This window comes from Heterodontus francisci, chromosome 26, assembly GCF_036365525.1.
Source record: "Heterodontus francisci isolate sHetFra1 chromosome 26, sHetFra1.hap1, whole genome shotgun sequence".
Classification (NCBI taxonomy): Eukaryota; Metazoa; Chordata; class Chondrichthyes; order Heterodontiformes; family Heterodontidae; genus Heterodontus; species Heterodontus francisci.
In genome coordinates, this window is record NC_090396.1 from 52,651,818 (window position 1) to 52,664,485 (window position 12,668).

Below are 12,668 nucleotides of genomic sequence, written 5' to 3' on the forward strand. Positions count from 1 at the left end.
CACGCTTTCCCTCAATGACATCAGATTCCACATGTACGCCAACGACACACAACTCTATCTTACTACGATGACTCTCAGCCCCTCCACTGCCTGTGTTTTGTTAGCTAAATTGTTCAACATCAAATCCTGGATGAGCTGCAATTCCCCATTAAAAACTGCGAACACTGTTTTTGGCTCATGTCTCAAACTCCATTCCCTCGTCATTTATTCCATTCCTCCCTAGCCACGTCTCATGCTGAGACTGGTAACAACCTCACTGTCCTTTTCGACCTGGTCCTACACTACTGTATCAGATATATTAGAGGACCAATACGGTCAGTCAATGCTTTTGTTACTTTCAGACTCTATTACTGTAATAGTCCCTTGGCCATCCTCCCATCTTCCATAGACTTCTTTTGACAACACTGATGACTAATGAAATTAGGATGGCAGTATAATTCAGTCCAGCTACCCAGCACAAAAGCTAATCTTAATTCTCCAATGGCTAAACAATATTGACAAAAAAAAAGGACTGTATTGCCATAGAAAATCACAATTATTTTCAATGTAAAGCTGAATTTAACATTTGTGTAGTCTGTGCATATTTTGATAATTTAAAAACCAGGTATCTCACCTCAATGACCACATCCAGTTCACCATTTCTACACAAACATTTCAGACAATAACCAGATATCACAATTGTAAAAAGATTGGCTGGGCGTTCTCTGCTACTGCACTTGACAGTCTACAATTTTCCACCCATTGAAACACATGCAAAACAAATACCTAGACACAAGACTCGAATTGAATTTTAGGATTAGGGCACGGCCACTTTGTCAATCTAGATGTCAGCAGAACACTATAATTACAATCGTTTTCTTTTAACTGAGAGACAGTTACAAGTAATCCTATATATTTGAGTTTAAAAAAAAGAGTACGGTAACAACTTCCTTGTTGCTCAAGATATATGGAAATAAACTGCTGTGAAAAAAGGCTCTAAGCTACAATGTTTCCTTTCAAACCCAGGCTGAGGCCCAAGGACTGAGCACAAAAGGACCATGTCTAAATTGGATGAATTATTTGCCATTCACAAAAAATAAAGTTACCCTTTAAGCTTTAATTAGCTTCAGTATAGAGAAATGACCTCCTCTGGTGGGGAAATCCAGAACAAAGGGGGCACAATCTGAAAATTGGAGCTGGGACATTTAGGAGAGAAATCAGGAAGTGTTTTTTTTTCAGACAAAGACAAAGTGCAAATCTAGAACTCTTTTCCCAAAAGGCTGTGGAAGCTGGTCAACAGAAATCTTCAAAGCCTAAAGTCAATAGATTTTTGTTAGGTAAGATGATCAAGGGATATGGATCAAATGCAGATAAATGCAGCAGATACAACTGAGTCAACCATGCTCTGATTAAATAGCAGAACAGGCTCAGGGGCTGAATGACCTACTCCTATTGCATATTCTTCTCCAGCACAGTGTGCAGCTGGCAACGCCATAGGCTCTGCAGGAAACCTAGGGGTTGCCCAACAGCAATCAGTGCCCCTTCAGATTCACCTCCCCTTCCTGTAGATTGTCTTTTGGCCTTTACTCACCACATCGCCCAATAATTCAGCTGCGACTGGAAACTCTACACATGAGGAACATGGGGAGTCAACCTGGTCCTATACAACTGCAACGGGTATATTAGAGGATCAGGAGAACCTGAATTACTTACTCACTTTTTAAAATGTTCATTGTTCTCATTTTCGGTATTTCTCACTCACTGACCTAAACAAAGAATGATGACTCATATTCTAGTTGTGAGGAATAACCCAGTGTGTGCATTGATACACAACCTGTCATGCCACTGAAGACTAAAACGTTTCACTGATTCCAGTGTTGAGAAAAGATGGTCACGGACAACTGCCTACAATGCACTTATAAAATTTTTCTTTTGTACTTTGGATAAATATTGGGAACCACACCTGTGTAAAAAGCAATACATTTGGAAATTAGGACAGCCTGGTAGACAAATATCCCATGTGAATCTGGATATACATACTATAAATCCAGAAAAAAAAACATTCTTTTAAGGCTACAATTAAACTAAATGTAATAAAATATTTGTTTGTCCTACATGCTTCCAAATTAAATCAAGGTAAAGTAAAACTAGCAGTTTTGGCTTGTGTATGTAATTTTAACCTGATTTTACATACTTATAATAAAAGAAACAGATGATGCTCCTCACGACACTTTTAATAATATAGTTACTAAACACACAATTTCACTTTCTATGCATTGTGAATATCATAGCTATATGAAATGAGATTAAACATCTGCACAGATGGCTCACAGCACTTACATTTACTAAAATGTGAATATTGCAATTTAATAAGTGTGACTTTCCCCACTGCATAGAACAGAGTTCTAAAATCATGCACCCTTCCTTGTGTACAATATCAAACAGAAAAAAAATCTCATTCAAGTTGTAACCATTTTTTAAAGAAATGAAGCCAGGAACACACTGCTTCAACATCACTACACAACAATAAAAGAACAGAACACAGGACTCTGACATAATATAATAGTACCACGATGTTCATATTGCAGCAATGCCTGAAAAAATTATTTACAATTGAGAAGGCAATTAATTCAGTCATCAAAATGGTTTCTGTAAATTCAGGTTACGTGACAATGAACAGGGCATTACCAATAAGGCATTGTTCATATTGTTTGTTTTCCTTGTGCAAGATGGGGTGGTTGCAAGGAATTTATGTTGTAGAGGAAACCAAACAAACAATCCATCATTACGTTAATAATACAGCTGTATCAAGACTTCTGAATACCCCTTAATAGGCCCCTCAATGTCTCTCTACTTTTCATTATAGGTGAGGGGCATTTTACAATAACTAAAAAATGTGCCATACATAAGCAATATCAATTACATTTGAAAACATGCGCATTTGATCATATTTTATAAACAAACATTTCTACCGGTTCTTACCTTCCTTAGGACAATCTCCCCACTCATATGCATGGCCAGGTTGCTGAAATGAAGCAGCATCTGGTCTGTTGCTAACTGCTGTTCAATCACATCATCCCCATAAATCACAACAATGGCCACACAAACAAACAGGTGGAAGTAGTCAGTCTGCAAGACATATACATAATGACTTCACTAACAGACGTAAATCTAAGGTACACATTAATCATTCACCATTGCAAATATCAGATCTGCAAGACTGATAGCCAATGCACTGACTGGTCAGTAACGGAAATACTGCCAGCACTTTGCTGTACTTCTTCCCACGCACCCATCACAATCTCCCAAAAGGTCTCCCTTTGAAGGCCACTCGCCTTCGTTCTTTTAAGTTTGGAAGTAGGAATGGTTTTAGACTTTGTGCACATCTACAACAAACATAGCTAGAAGAAGGAGGAGGAATAAGGAGAACAATATCAATTTTCTTCCTCTTCCTCAGTAGGATGGACATCCTTGCTTTCATGCAATATATTTTTCAGCTACCTAATCATGAATGAAATTTAAATAATCAATAAATATTGACCATGAAATACAAGCCAGGCATTTCTGGTTGGGATAGATTTTAAATTCACATATGCTGATATCAAGTATATTTCATATCACTTCTGTAAAAGGAATGTAGCCCAATAGTTGAATTAAAAAATATAAATAGGATAGGCAGGGAATGTGTGGTTATTCTTAAAATTTGCAGAGTGTATTATCCAATTCAAATTCAGTAAAGAGATATACTAATGATCTTGAAGAACAGGTCCAACTAATAACAACTAATATGCACCAGAACACAGAAGTTAAATTTACATGGGTTCTACTGCTGTAGATTAGTCAGATAAACTTTACTTCACTATGGCAAAACATTGATTAAAATGCAAATAAAGATCATTAAACAAAAAGGGTCATTTGTAAAGATGTATAATTTGTTTTATAATGTTGAAATATTTGTACAGATGTTTTAAAAAATAACTTATGAACAACATTGTTACCAGGTTGAATATATCCAAAGCCTTGGCTGTTCTCTGGTATATTGCACTGATGCGGCATTCTGCTATTTTCCAGCAGCACACTAAGGACTTTGGCTGTAAGCACTAGGCCTCACTGCTCCTTCACTGAACCTTGCCTCTTCAGCCAACAACCGCAACTCCTGTGAAGGAGTATTTGTCGAAGGATGGTTTCAGCATCAGAAAACAAAATAATTGCATTTTAAAAAAACATTGAATTAATAAGTTTCATCAGATAGCATGGGAGGAGACAAGGCCATTCAACTCATCAAACCTGTTGCATCTGAACTATCAAGGACTCTACCTAACTCATCAATAATATGATGGAATGGGCATAAAAATAGCAGATAAAATTAAATATCAGTAAATGTGAGTTGGTACATTCTGATAAAACAAAATTATACTTTGAATGGGAAGGCTGGGTGATGTGCAAGAGCTGAGTGATTTGGGGGCTCAGGTTTTTGAGAGCTTAAATGTAGCACCTCAAGCAAATTAGAAAATGTTTTTAAAAACTAATGGAAAACTGAGTTTTATAGCAAGAGGGATAGAATATTAAAGCTGAGATGTAATAATTAATTTATATAAAACCATAAGGTAACAGATGGAATACTGTGTGCAGTTTTGGGCTCCTCACCATAGGAAAGTTGTTGAGGCAATAGAGAGGGAGCAATACAGATTTACTCAGAGGGTGTCTAGTACAAGGAAGTGCAAACATATAAAAAGACATGAATGGTTGGGGCTGTTTTTTCTAAAACAAGCGAGATTACAGAGTGATTTGATAGAGGTGCTTAAAATTATGAAGTGAAAGGATGGGACACATTAGAAAGAAACAGACTGAGTGATTGAGGGGTCTAAACAAGAGGACATAGATGCAAAATTAGATGCAATCTCTTTAGGTTTCAGAACAAGAGAAAAATTTTTACACAGAGGTTTGTTAAGACTGTGGAATGCACCCTGGAGTAAAAGCCATTGGTTGACCTGGTAAACTAACGAACGAAATGTGTGGTCAGCCTCTCCTAGGCAGACTAAATCTGAGGCTTGGTGGTGCTATTGTGGCGGCAGATTCAATATTGGAATAACATTGTATATGTTCCTCGAGAATTGCACAGAAGTGTTGATGTTTAAGCTGGAAAAAAGAGAGAGCTTGGCACACTAAATTGTGCTGAAGACTAACAACAAAGACACGTGTCATCCTTGTCAGAGATTGTGAAAGTCTGGCTGTACTTAGAACAATATTTAAATCTCATTCCACCAAACATAATGATGGGGAAAAAAAATCTGCTTTTATTGAAATTGAACAAAATCAGGTATGATAACCAAGTACAATCAGTAACTGGAAACTGAGAGGAAACAAATAGCCAATTGTTGAAGCACGGGGCAGAACATTAACCTGGAAGGGAGAAATAAACAGGTGCCGCCTCTTGCATTCAATATGGGAGCAAGGAAAGACACTATCATGACTCAAAGTGCTTCTTTTCTGCTATGTTGTTCATATTCATACTGGTAACCATTCGACATACTAGCATAGTAGAATATTAACATATTAACTGCTGGGATTGGGACATAGTGTACCTCCAGCATATACTTCAGATATTTTCCCCCCAGCTGGAAGTGGTTGAAAGACTGAATAGTTGAGATTTCACTAATGTGATAAAATGTCACATATGTCGGGTGAGGAGGGTGGTGGGGGAAGGATCTAAAGGCACAAAGTGTAAGAAAACATAGCCCTTAAAACTAGTGGAAAGAAATCAATTCCTAATCAGTAGATTGCAAGTTAAATTCCTCGTCCTCAGCCACTTACCTCAGTTGACTGAGTTTTATCAATAAATAGTTACAGACAGCTGATTCTATTTAGGTTCTGGTTGATGAACCAAGACGGGACATGACTGCAGTAAATTACATTTACTACAATGATTATTCTGTCATTTCAGCTGACAGAGAATAGTGGCCAATATACAACTTAGTATGAAATAATACAACTACAAAGTCAAGATTACCTCTATTTTGATGAAAGGTTATCAACCTGAAACATTAACTCTGCTTCTCTCTCTCCACAGATGCTGCCAGACCTGCTGAGTATTTCCAGCAGTTTGTTATTTCAGATTTCCAGCATCTGCAGTATTTTGCTTCTATTTTAGAGCACCATTTCCAAGATTTTAGTTTGTGTTCTTTTTTTTTAAAAATCCATTAAATTATTAATTAAGTGCACTGAAACAGTAATCGGACTTGCTTGATTTTTGTGCAAAAATTTTGTCATTTCAGTGGTACTCTATCGGCAAAGCAAGGGACTAAAATTAAAGCATGCGCTGTCTAAAAGGACAGCAGTCCAAGCAATAACTCATTTAGGCCAGAGGACAACATTGACAGAATGGAGTGTATACTGCATTGTTTTATCCTACATTTATATTATAGAACCACTTAAGCAAAAACATTTCTCTAATGCTTTAAGCTGCTGGCACAATAGAATTCACCTTCTTTACATGGCAGAGCACATATCACAGAACCAGGAAAACAAAGCACAGCACAATTGCTTGAAAATCAAGATCAGCAATTTCACTACTTCTTGTTGGACCTTTAGTAGTCGAGAAACGGGTGGTGGTGGTGGTGTTGGTGGGAGGGGAAGATGGTCCATATTGATGAATGATTGGCAAACTATTTTGCTGGCCTGTCTACATTGAAAGAACACACAGGCCATCCACAACAATATATGTGCTGCCCTAGGTGGAAGAAAAAATATCTGTTCCTGTAGGTCAGTGCATCCAGAAGCAGCACCACATTAACCTTACCATATAGTTACCAAACCGAGCTGCTGTTGGTTATCATGCTATAAAGTAAATGCACATTAAACAGAGTTACAGAACAGTAGCTATTTCAGAAGTGTTAAGTTCAGCTATTCATAAGAATATAAGAAATGAGAGGTAGGTCATGCAACCTTTTGCACCTACTCTGCCGTTCTATAATATCATGGCTGATACGCAACCTCAACTCCACTTTCCCACCCAATCTCCATAGCCCATGGTTCCCTTACAGTCCAAAAAGCTATCAATCTCAGCCTTGAACATATTCAACAACTGAGCATTCATAGCCCTCTGGTGTGCAGAATTTCAAAGATTCACAACCCTCTGAGTGAAGAAATTTCTCCTCATCTCAGTCCTAAATGGCTGACCCCTTATCCTGAGACAACATCCCTTAAGCTTTAGACCCTCCAGATAGGGGAAACAGCCTTTCAGCATCTACCATATCAAGCGCTCTCAGAATTTTCTACCTATTTGATCACCTCCCATTCTTCTAAACTCCAAAGAGTAACAGAGCCATTCTACTCAATCTCTCCTCATAAAGACAACCCTCTCATGCCAGGAATCAGTCTAGTGAACTTTCATTGCACCTCCTCTAAGGCAAGTATATACTTCCTTAGTTACAGCGTACTCCAGGTGTGGTCTTACCAAAGACCCATACAATTGCAGCAAGACTTCCTTACCCCTTGCAATCAAGGCCAACATACTATTTGCCTTCCTAACTGCTTGCTTTACCTGCAAGTTAACTTTCTGTGTTTATTGTACAAGGACATCCAAATCTCTCTGATCAACATTTGATAATTTCTCACCATTGAAAAAATATTCTGCTTTTCTATTTTTCTTACCAAAGTGAATAACCTGACATTTCCCCCCCCGTTATACTCCATCCAACACCATCTTACCCAATAACTTAATCTATGTGTACTCGTGTCCTCTTCATAACTTACTTTCCTACCTAACTTAGTTTCATCAGCAAATTTCGATACTTTACACTCAGTCCCTGCATCTTAGTCATTAATATAGATTTTAAAAAGCGGAGGCCTCTTGAGATCCTTGCTGCACTCCATAGTAACAGTCTGCCAAACTGAAAATGAGCTGTTTGTTCCTGTCGGTTTTCAATCCTTTAACCAATTTTCTATCCATGCTAAATATTATCTCCAACCCCACGAGCTCTTACCTTGTGTAATAATCTTTCATATGGCACCTTACTGAATGCCTTTTGAAAATCCAAAAATATACTGCATCCACTGGTTCCCTTTTATCTACCCTGCTAGTTACATCCTCAAAAAATTCTAGTAGATTTTTCAAACACTTTCATAAAATCATGTTGACTGTCTAATCATATTAGGATTTTAAGTGCTCTGTTACCACTTTCTTAATAATGGATTCCAGCATTTTCCCAATGACAGATGTCAAGCTAACTGATCTGTAGTCTCCTGTTTTCTCTCTCCCTCTCCTTTCTTGAATAACAGTGTTACATTTTATACCTACCAATCAATCCACTAATTCCAGAATCTACTTTTTTTTAAAAAAAGTAACAGCAGTGTAAACATGAATTCTTCCTTTTTGCACCTAGTACTACTATCAAGCAAGTATCACTGCAGCACAATAGCCAACAAAGCAAATAGAATGCTGAACTACACAGGCAAAATATGACAAGTTGGAGGAAGTCAAACTGTACAAAGCTCTGGTTACAAGACACCTTACCTTATTTACTACTCCTAATTTTGTTCAGAGAGTCAAGCCCTAAAAGCACAGAAAGGAGCCACGAGATAGATCCTAAGCATCAGACAACTGTGTGATTAGGAGAGTGAAGAAACTTGGGCTTTTCATCCTTGAAAGAAAATATTTGAAAGGTGGCCTCAGAAGGTATTTAAGATGAACAGGGTGGATTAAGAACATTACAAACTAAATTATAATGGTATGACAGTAGGGCACAGTTCAATTTAGGCAAATTTAGGTCTGATGTTAAGAGGCTTTTCTTTACACAGTAACAGACTTCTGGGTAGGACAGGATGAGATACTTCTGGGTAGCGTCTTTCTGCACAGATGAGTGAAGATGGCTGAATGGTCTCCCTTACCTAGATCTATCTTATGACCCCTTCACATATCTGTGATGGATTTTAACTATGGTTTTGCATGTAAAAACAAAAGATTAGAACTATTACATATAGTGCAGGCCATGATGCCGTTAAGTGTAAACTGCAAACTAAATTCAATACTCGGTTTTAAAATAAAGTTACTGCAAGTTTGTTACCCCAACGATCAGCATTTATCTGATCTACTGGACTTAACCTGTGCCAGAAGAGCAAATCCTAACCTGATAATGAGCCCAACATGCCTCCCAAATGCGAAGTGCCTCTGCTTCAGGAAACTCGCGTTTAAAGCAGAGAAGAATCCACCGATGGCAGAACAACATCTGCAGCCCATCCTCACCCAGGGACACCAAGCGTTGATAAAAACGGGGGTGCATCAATCTCAGTAACTCTCTCAGGTACAGCTTTAAAAAAAAAAAAATACATAGACATTGCATATATAAAAATAAACTTACTACGTGTATGCATTTAATATATATATAAAAACTGTAAAATGTTCTTAAACAGATAAGATTTCCCATAATTTAAAAAAAATTGAGGTCAAGTATACAGATATATCTAATTAAAAAAAAGTTCTAAAAAAACTTCGCCATATATACAATGGACTTTTGGTCTTTATTGCAAGGGGACTGGAGTACAGGAATAAGGAAGAATTGCTAAAATTGTACATGGGTTTGGTGAGACCACATCTGGAATACTGTGTGCAGTTTTGGTCTCCACATTTAAGAAAGGATATACTTAAATTGTTTGCAGTGCAGTGAAGGTTCACTAGATGGGTCCCTGGGATGAGGGGGTTGTACTGTGATGAGACACTAAGTAAATTGTGCCTGCATTCTCTGGAGTTTAGAAGAATGAGAGGTGATCTCATTGAAACATAATGATTCTAAAGGGGCTGGATAGAGTAGACATGGAGAGAGAATTTTCGCTCGCCAGGGAATCCAAAACATGGGGGTACAGTCTCAGGATAAGGGGCTCATCATTTAGGACAGAGATGAGAAGAAATTACTTCACTCAAAGGTTTGTGAATCTTTGCAATTCTCTACCCCAGAGGGTTGTGGATGCTCCATCGTTGAAAACATTTAAGGCTGGGATAGACAGATTTTTGGTCTCTCAGGGAATCGAGAGGTCTGGTCAGCGGGCGGGCAAGTGGAGCTGAATCCCAAGATCAGTCATGATCGTTTAGAAAGGCGGAGCAGGCTCGATGGGCCATATGGTCTACTCCTGCTTCTATTTCTTGTGACAACATACATTATGTCCCATTTATAATGCATGATGCAGTAGGGCTACTGGTGCTCTAAATTAGCTCCATTTACACTTTATGAAGGATTCCGAGCACCAATGCCAACATTGGAACAAGTGCATATGAGGATAATTTAATCCTAATCATTGAAATTCTTTCTAAACCATTCACAGTTAACTACAAAGTTAAATTTCAGTGGCAATGTTCATTTAGCTGTTCAAGTGATTTCTGCTCCAAGTATCCAAAACTAGTTGAGGTCGCATCAAAAATGATGAAAACAGCTAAAAATTCTCAGGAAATAATACGATTGAAAAAAAACAATATTTCATGAAACGTGACTTGTTCCAATGTATCCTGGATCGTAAAGAATTTTCAAGGCGGCAGCTAATCTTGCTGCCAAAATTTGTCTTAACTGAAATTTAAAAAAAAAATATTAGAATGAAACCTTTCTCCAAAAATTAATTTAGCTCCCTTCAATCATTTTCATTGTCACTCAAAGATATTTTTCCCAGCTGACTCAGCACTTACCAGTTGTTTTTCCATATCATCATCGCGTGGTGAGCTGACGAAAATTGTATTCTGCATTAGTCCCACAAAACACCAAAATGTGTCGGATTCATCCCTGACCTCTGACAAGATTGGAGCCACCAGATCTGACATTCCCTGGGAATACCCTATTCCAGGGCTGTAAACTGCGTAGTGCAGCAAAATTCTCCTGAAATGATGTCCAAATAAATATGCATAAGTGTCACATTTTGGGAATTTTGATCATTTTTTTATTCACGGAAAGGATTTCGGTATTCACAATGGGCAAGTGTTGCGTATTTTCACAAGCTAAAGAAAAAGACCACAAGCTGTAGGTATTTGGAGACTGTGTAGTAAAGCCAGACATGGAAACTGTTACCCAAGATACCTCTCAAAACAGGAGAATTGTTAAATAAGCACATCCCAAAAGTATGCATGTCATGAGTTGGAATTCCCTTCTTGATCAGCTTTGCACGAAGCTGGTTTCAAAGTGTGGGGGCAGTCCAGTAATAGTCTTGGCTGGCAGCTTTCTAGCCAACTCCACATGTATGGGGGAATTCAAGCACCAAGCCCCAATTAACTATGGGACAGTAACAAGGAAGACCCAAATGTTGAGAGGTCAGTCAGGACCAATGAAGGCTGCAAGTAGGTTATAGTGCAGGGGTAGTTAGAAATTACTTTGTTTACATCAAACAAGACGACTTACTGATAGGGAGAGGCACAGCATATTGTTACGCCAATGTGTTTTGTTGAATAATAATTTTCTTTGGTCCACTGACTGGAGATCTGAATTTATATATATATTTTTAAAAGAAATTTAAAAAGAACATTTAAAATAGAATGACTGCTGGCAGCTTAAGATGATCATCTAGTTTGCAACACCATATCCTACATCGCAAAGGACTGTGAGCAAGGAGACGAAATGTCTGTGCATTTCCCAGCAAGAACCAAGATCCAGGAGGTTAAAGGACCTACCTGTTCTTTTCAGCAAGCAGAGAAATACTGCTAACTGCTATATTTGAATCACTGAGTGACTGTCATGCGACAAGTCTCTCCCCATCTGTGGTTTTAAGCTGGTATTTTTCTCTGCTGTAGAGGAGAAGCAACTGGACTCTGACATGAGCAGACCGTAAGTGAGGGCCCTCCCTCTCTCTCCATTCCAGCATGAAAGCTTCCAAATCCTCCTTGTTGACTGACGATCTTTGCATACTCCTCCTACAATCAGAAACCCCGTTGGACAAAATCATCTGCATTGCTATCTACAAGAGACTCACCGAACCAGTCGTCTACCTCTTCAAACTACAAGCCTCAGGACCAGTAAATGCAGCTAGAAGCCAGCCAGATTGCCAAACTCCACAGACTGTTTACCTTTTTTGAAACAAATAGACTCTAACTCAACCAATCTACCTTTCCCCACTCTGTAACTTGTGTGTGTGTGAGGGAGCGTGTGTGAGGGAGCGTGTGTGAGGGAGCGTGTGTGAGTGGGAGCGTGTGTGAGTGGGAGCGTGTGTGAGTGGGAGCGTGTGTGAGTGGGAGCGTGTGTGAGTGGGAGCGTGTGTGAGTGGGAGCGTGTGAGTGGGAGCGTGTGAGTGGGAGCGTGTGAGTGGGAGCGTGTGAGTGGGAGCGTGTGAGTGGGAGCGAGAGTTGGCAAGTTGTTTATTATTTTATTAGTTCAGTTTAGCTCTCATGCTGGATTGGAGAGAGAGAGAGGGAGGACCCCCACTTACCGTCTGCTCATGTCAGAGTCCAGTTGCTTCTCCTCTGCAGCAGAGAAAAACACCAGCTTAAAACCACAGAAGTTAACCTCTTTCTTTGTAAACTCAAGAAAACCTGTCCAATTGGTTCTGGTTATGATCAAAACAAAAATCAATCAAAAACCTACTGAATTGGCCAGTATATCCACTTTAAGAAAGAATTAAACCTGTTGTGATCAAACAAGGAGGAAAAAAGGGAAGCCCTTCGACCCCTCCTCATTCGACAGTAACAATATTCATTACTTGTATTATGCAAATACAAAATG

General features: G+C 38.7%; 1 protein-coding gene across 3 annotated transcripts in view; it reads right to left on the reverse strand.

Moving 5' to 3' along the window:
- The window catches only part of tbc1d16 (TBC1 domain family, member 16), a 120,368-nt gene that overhangs the window by 20,178 nt on the left and 87,522 nt on the right, over window positions 1-12,668 (reverse strand). For all 3 annotated transcript variants that reach the window (XM_068058233.1, XM_068058231.1, XM_068058234.1), the window contains 3 exons: window positions 10,652-10,838; window positions 9,108-9,287; window positions 2,962-3,108 (listed from right to left, as the gene is read on the reverse strand). In XM_068058233.1, coding sequence (XP_067914334.1) covers window positions 2,962-3,108; window positions 9,108-9,287; window positions 10,652-10,838 — 514 coding nt within the window. The remainder of the gene's footprint in view (window positions 1-2,961; window positions 3,109-9,107; window positions 9,288-10,651; window positions 10,839-12,668) is intronic.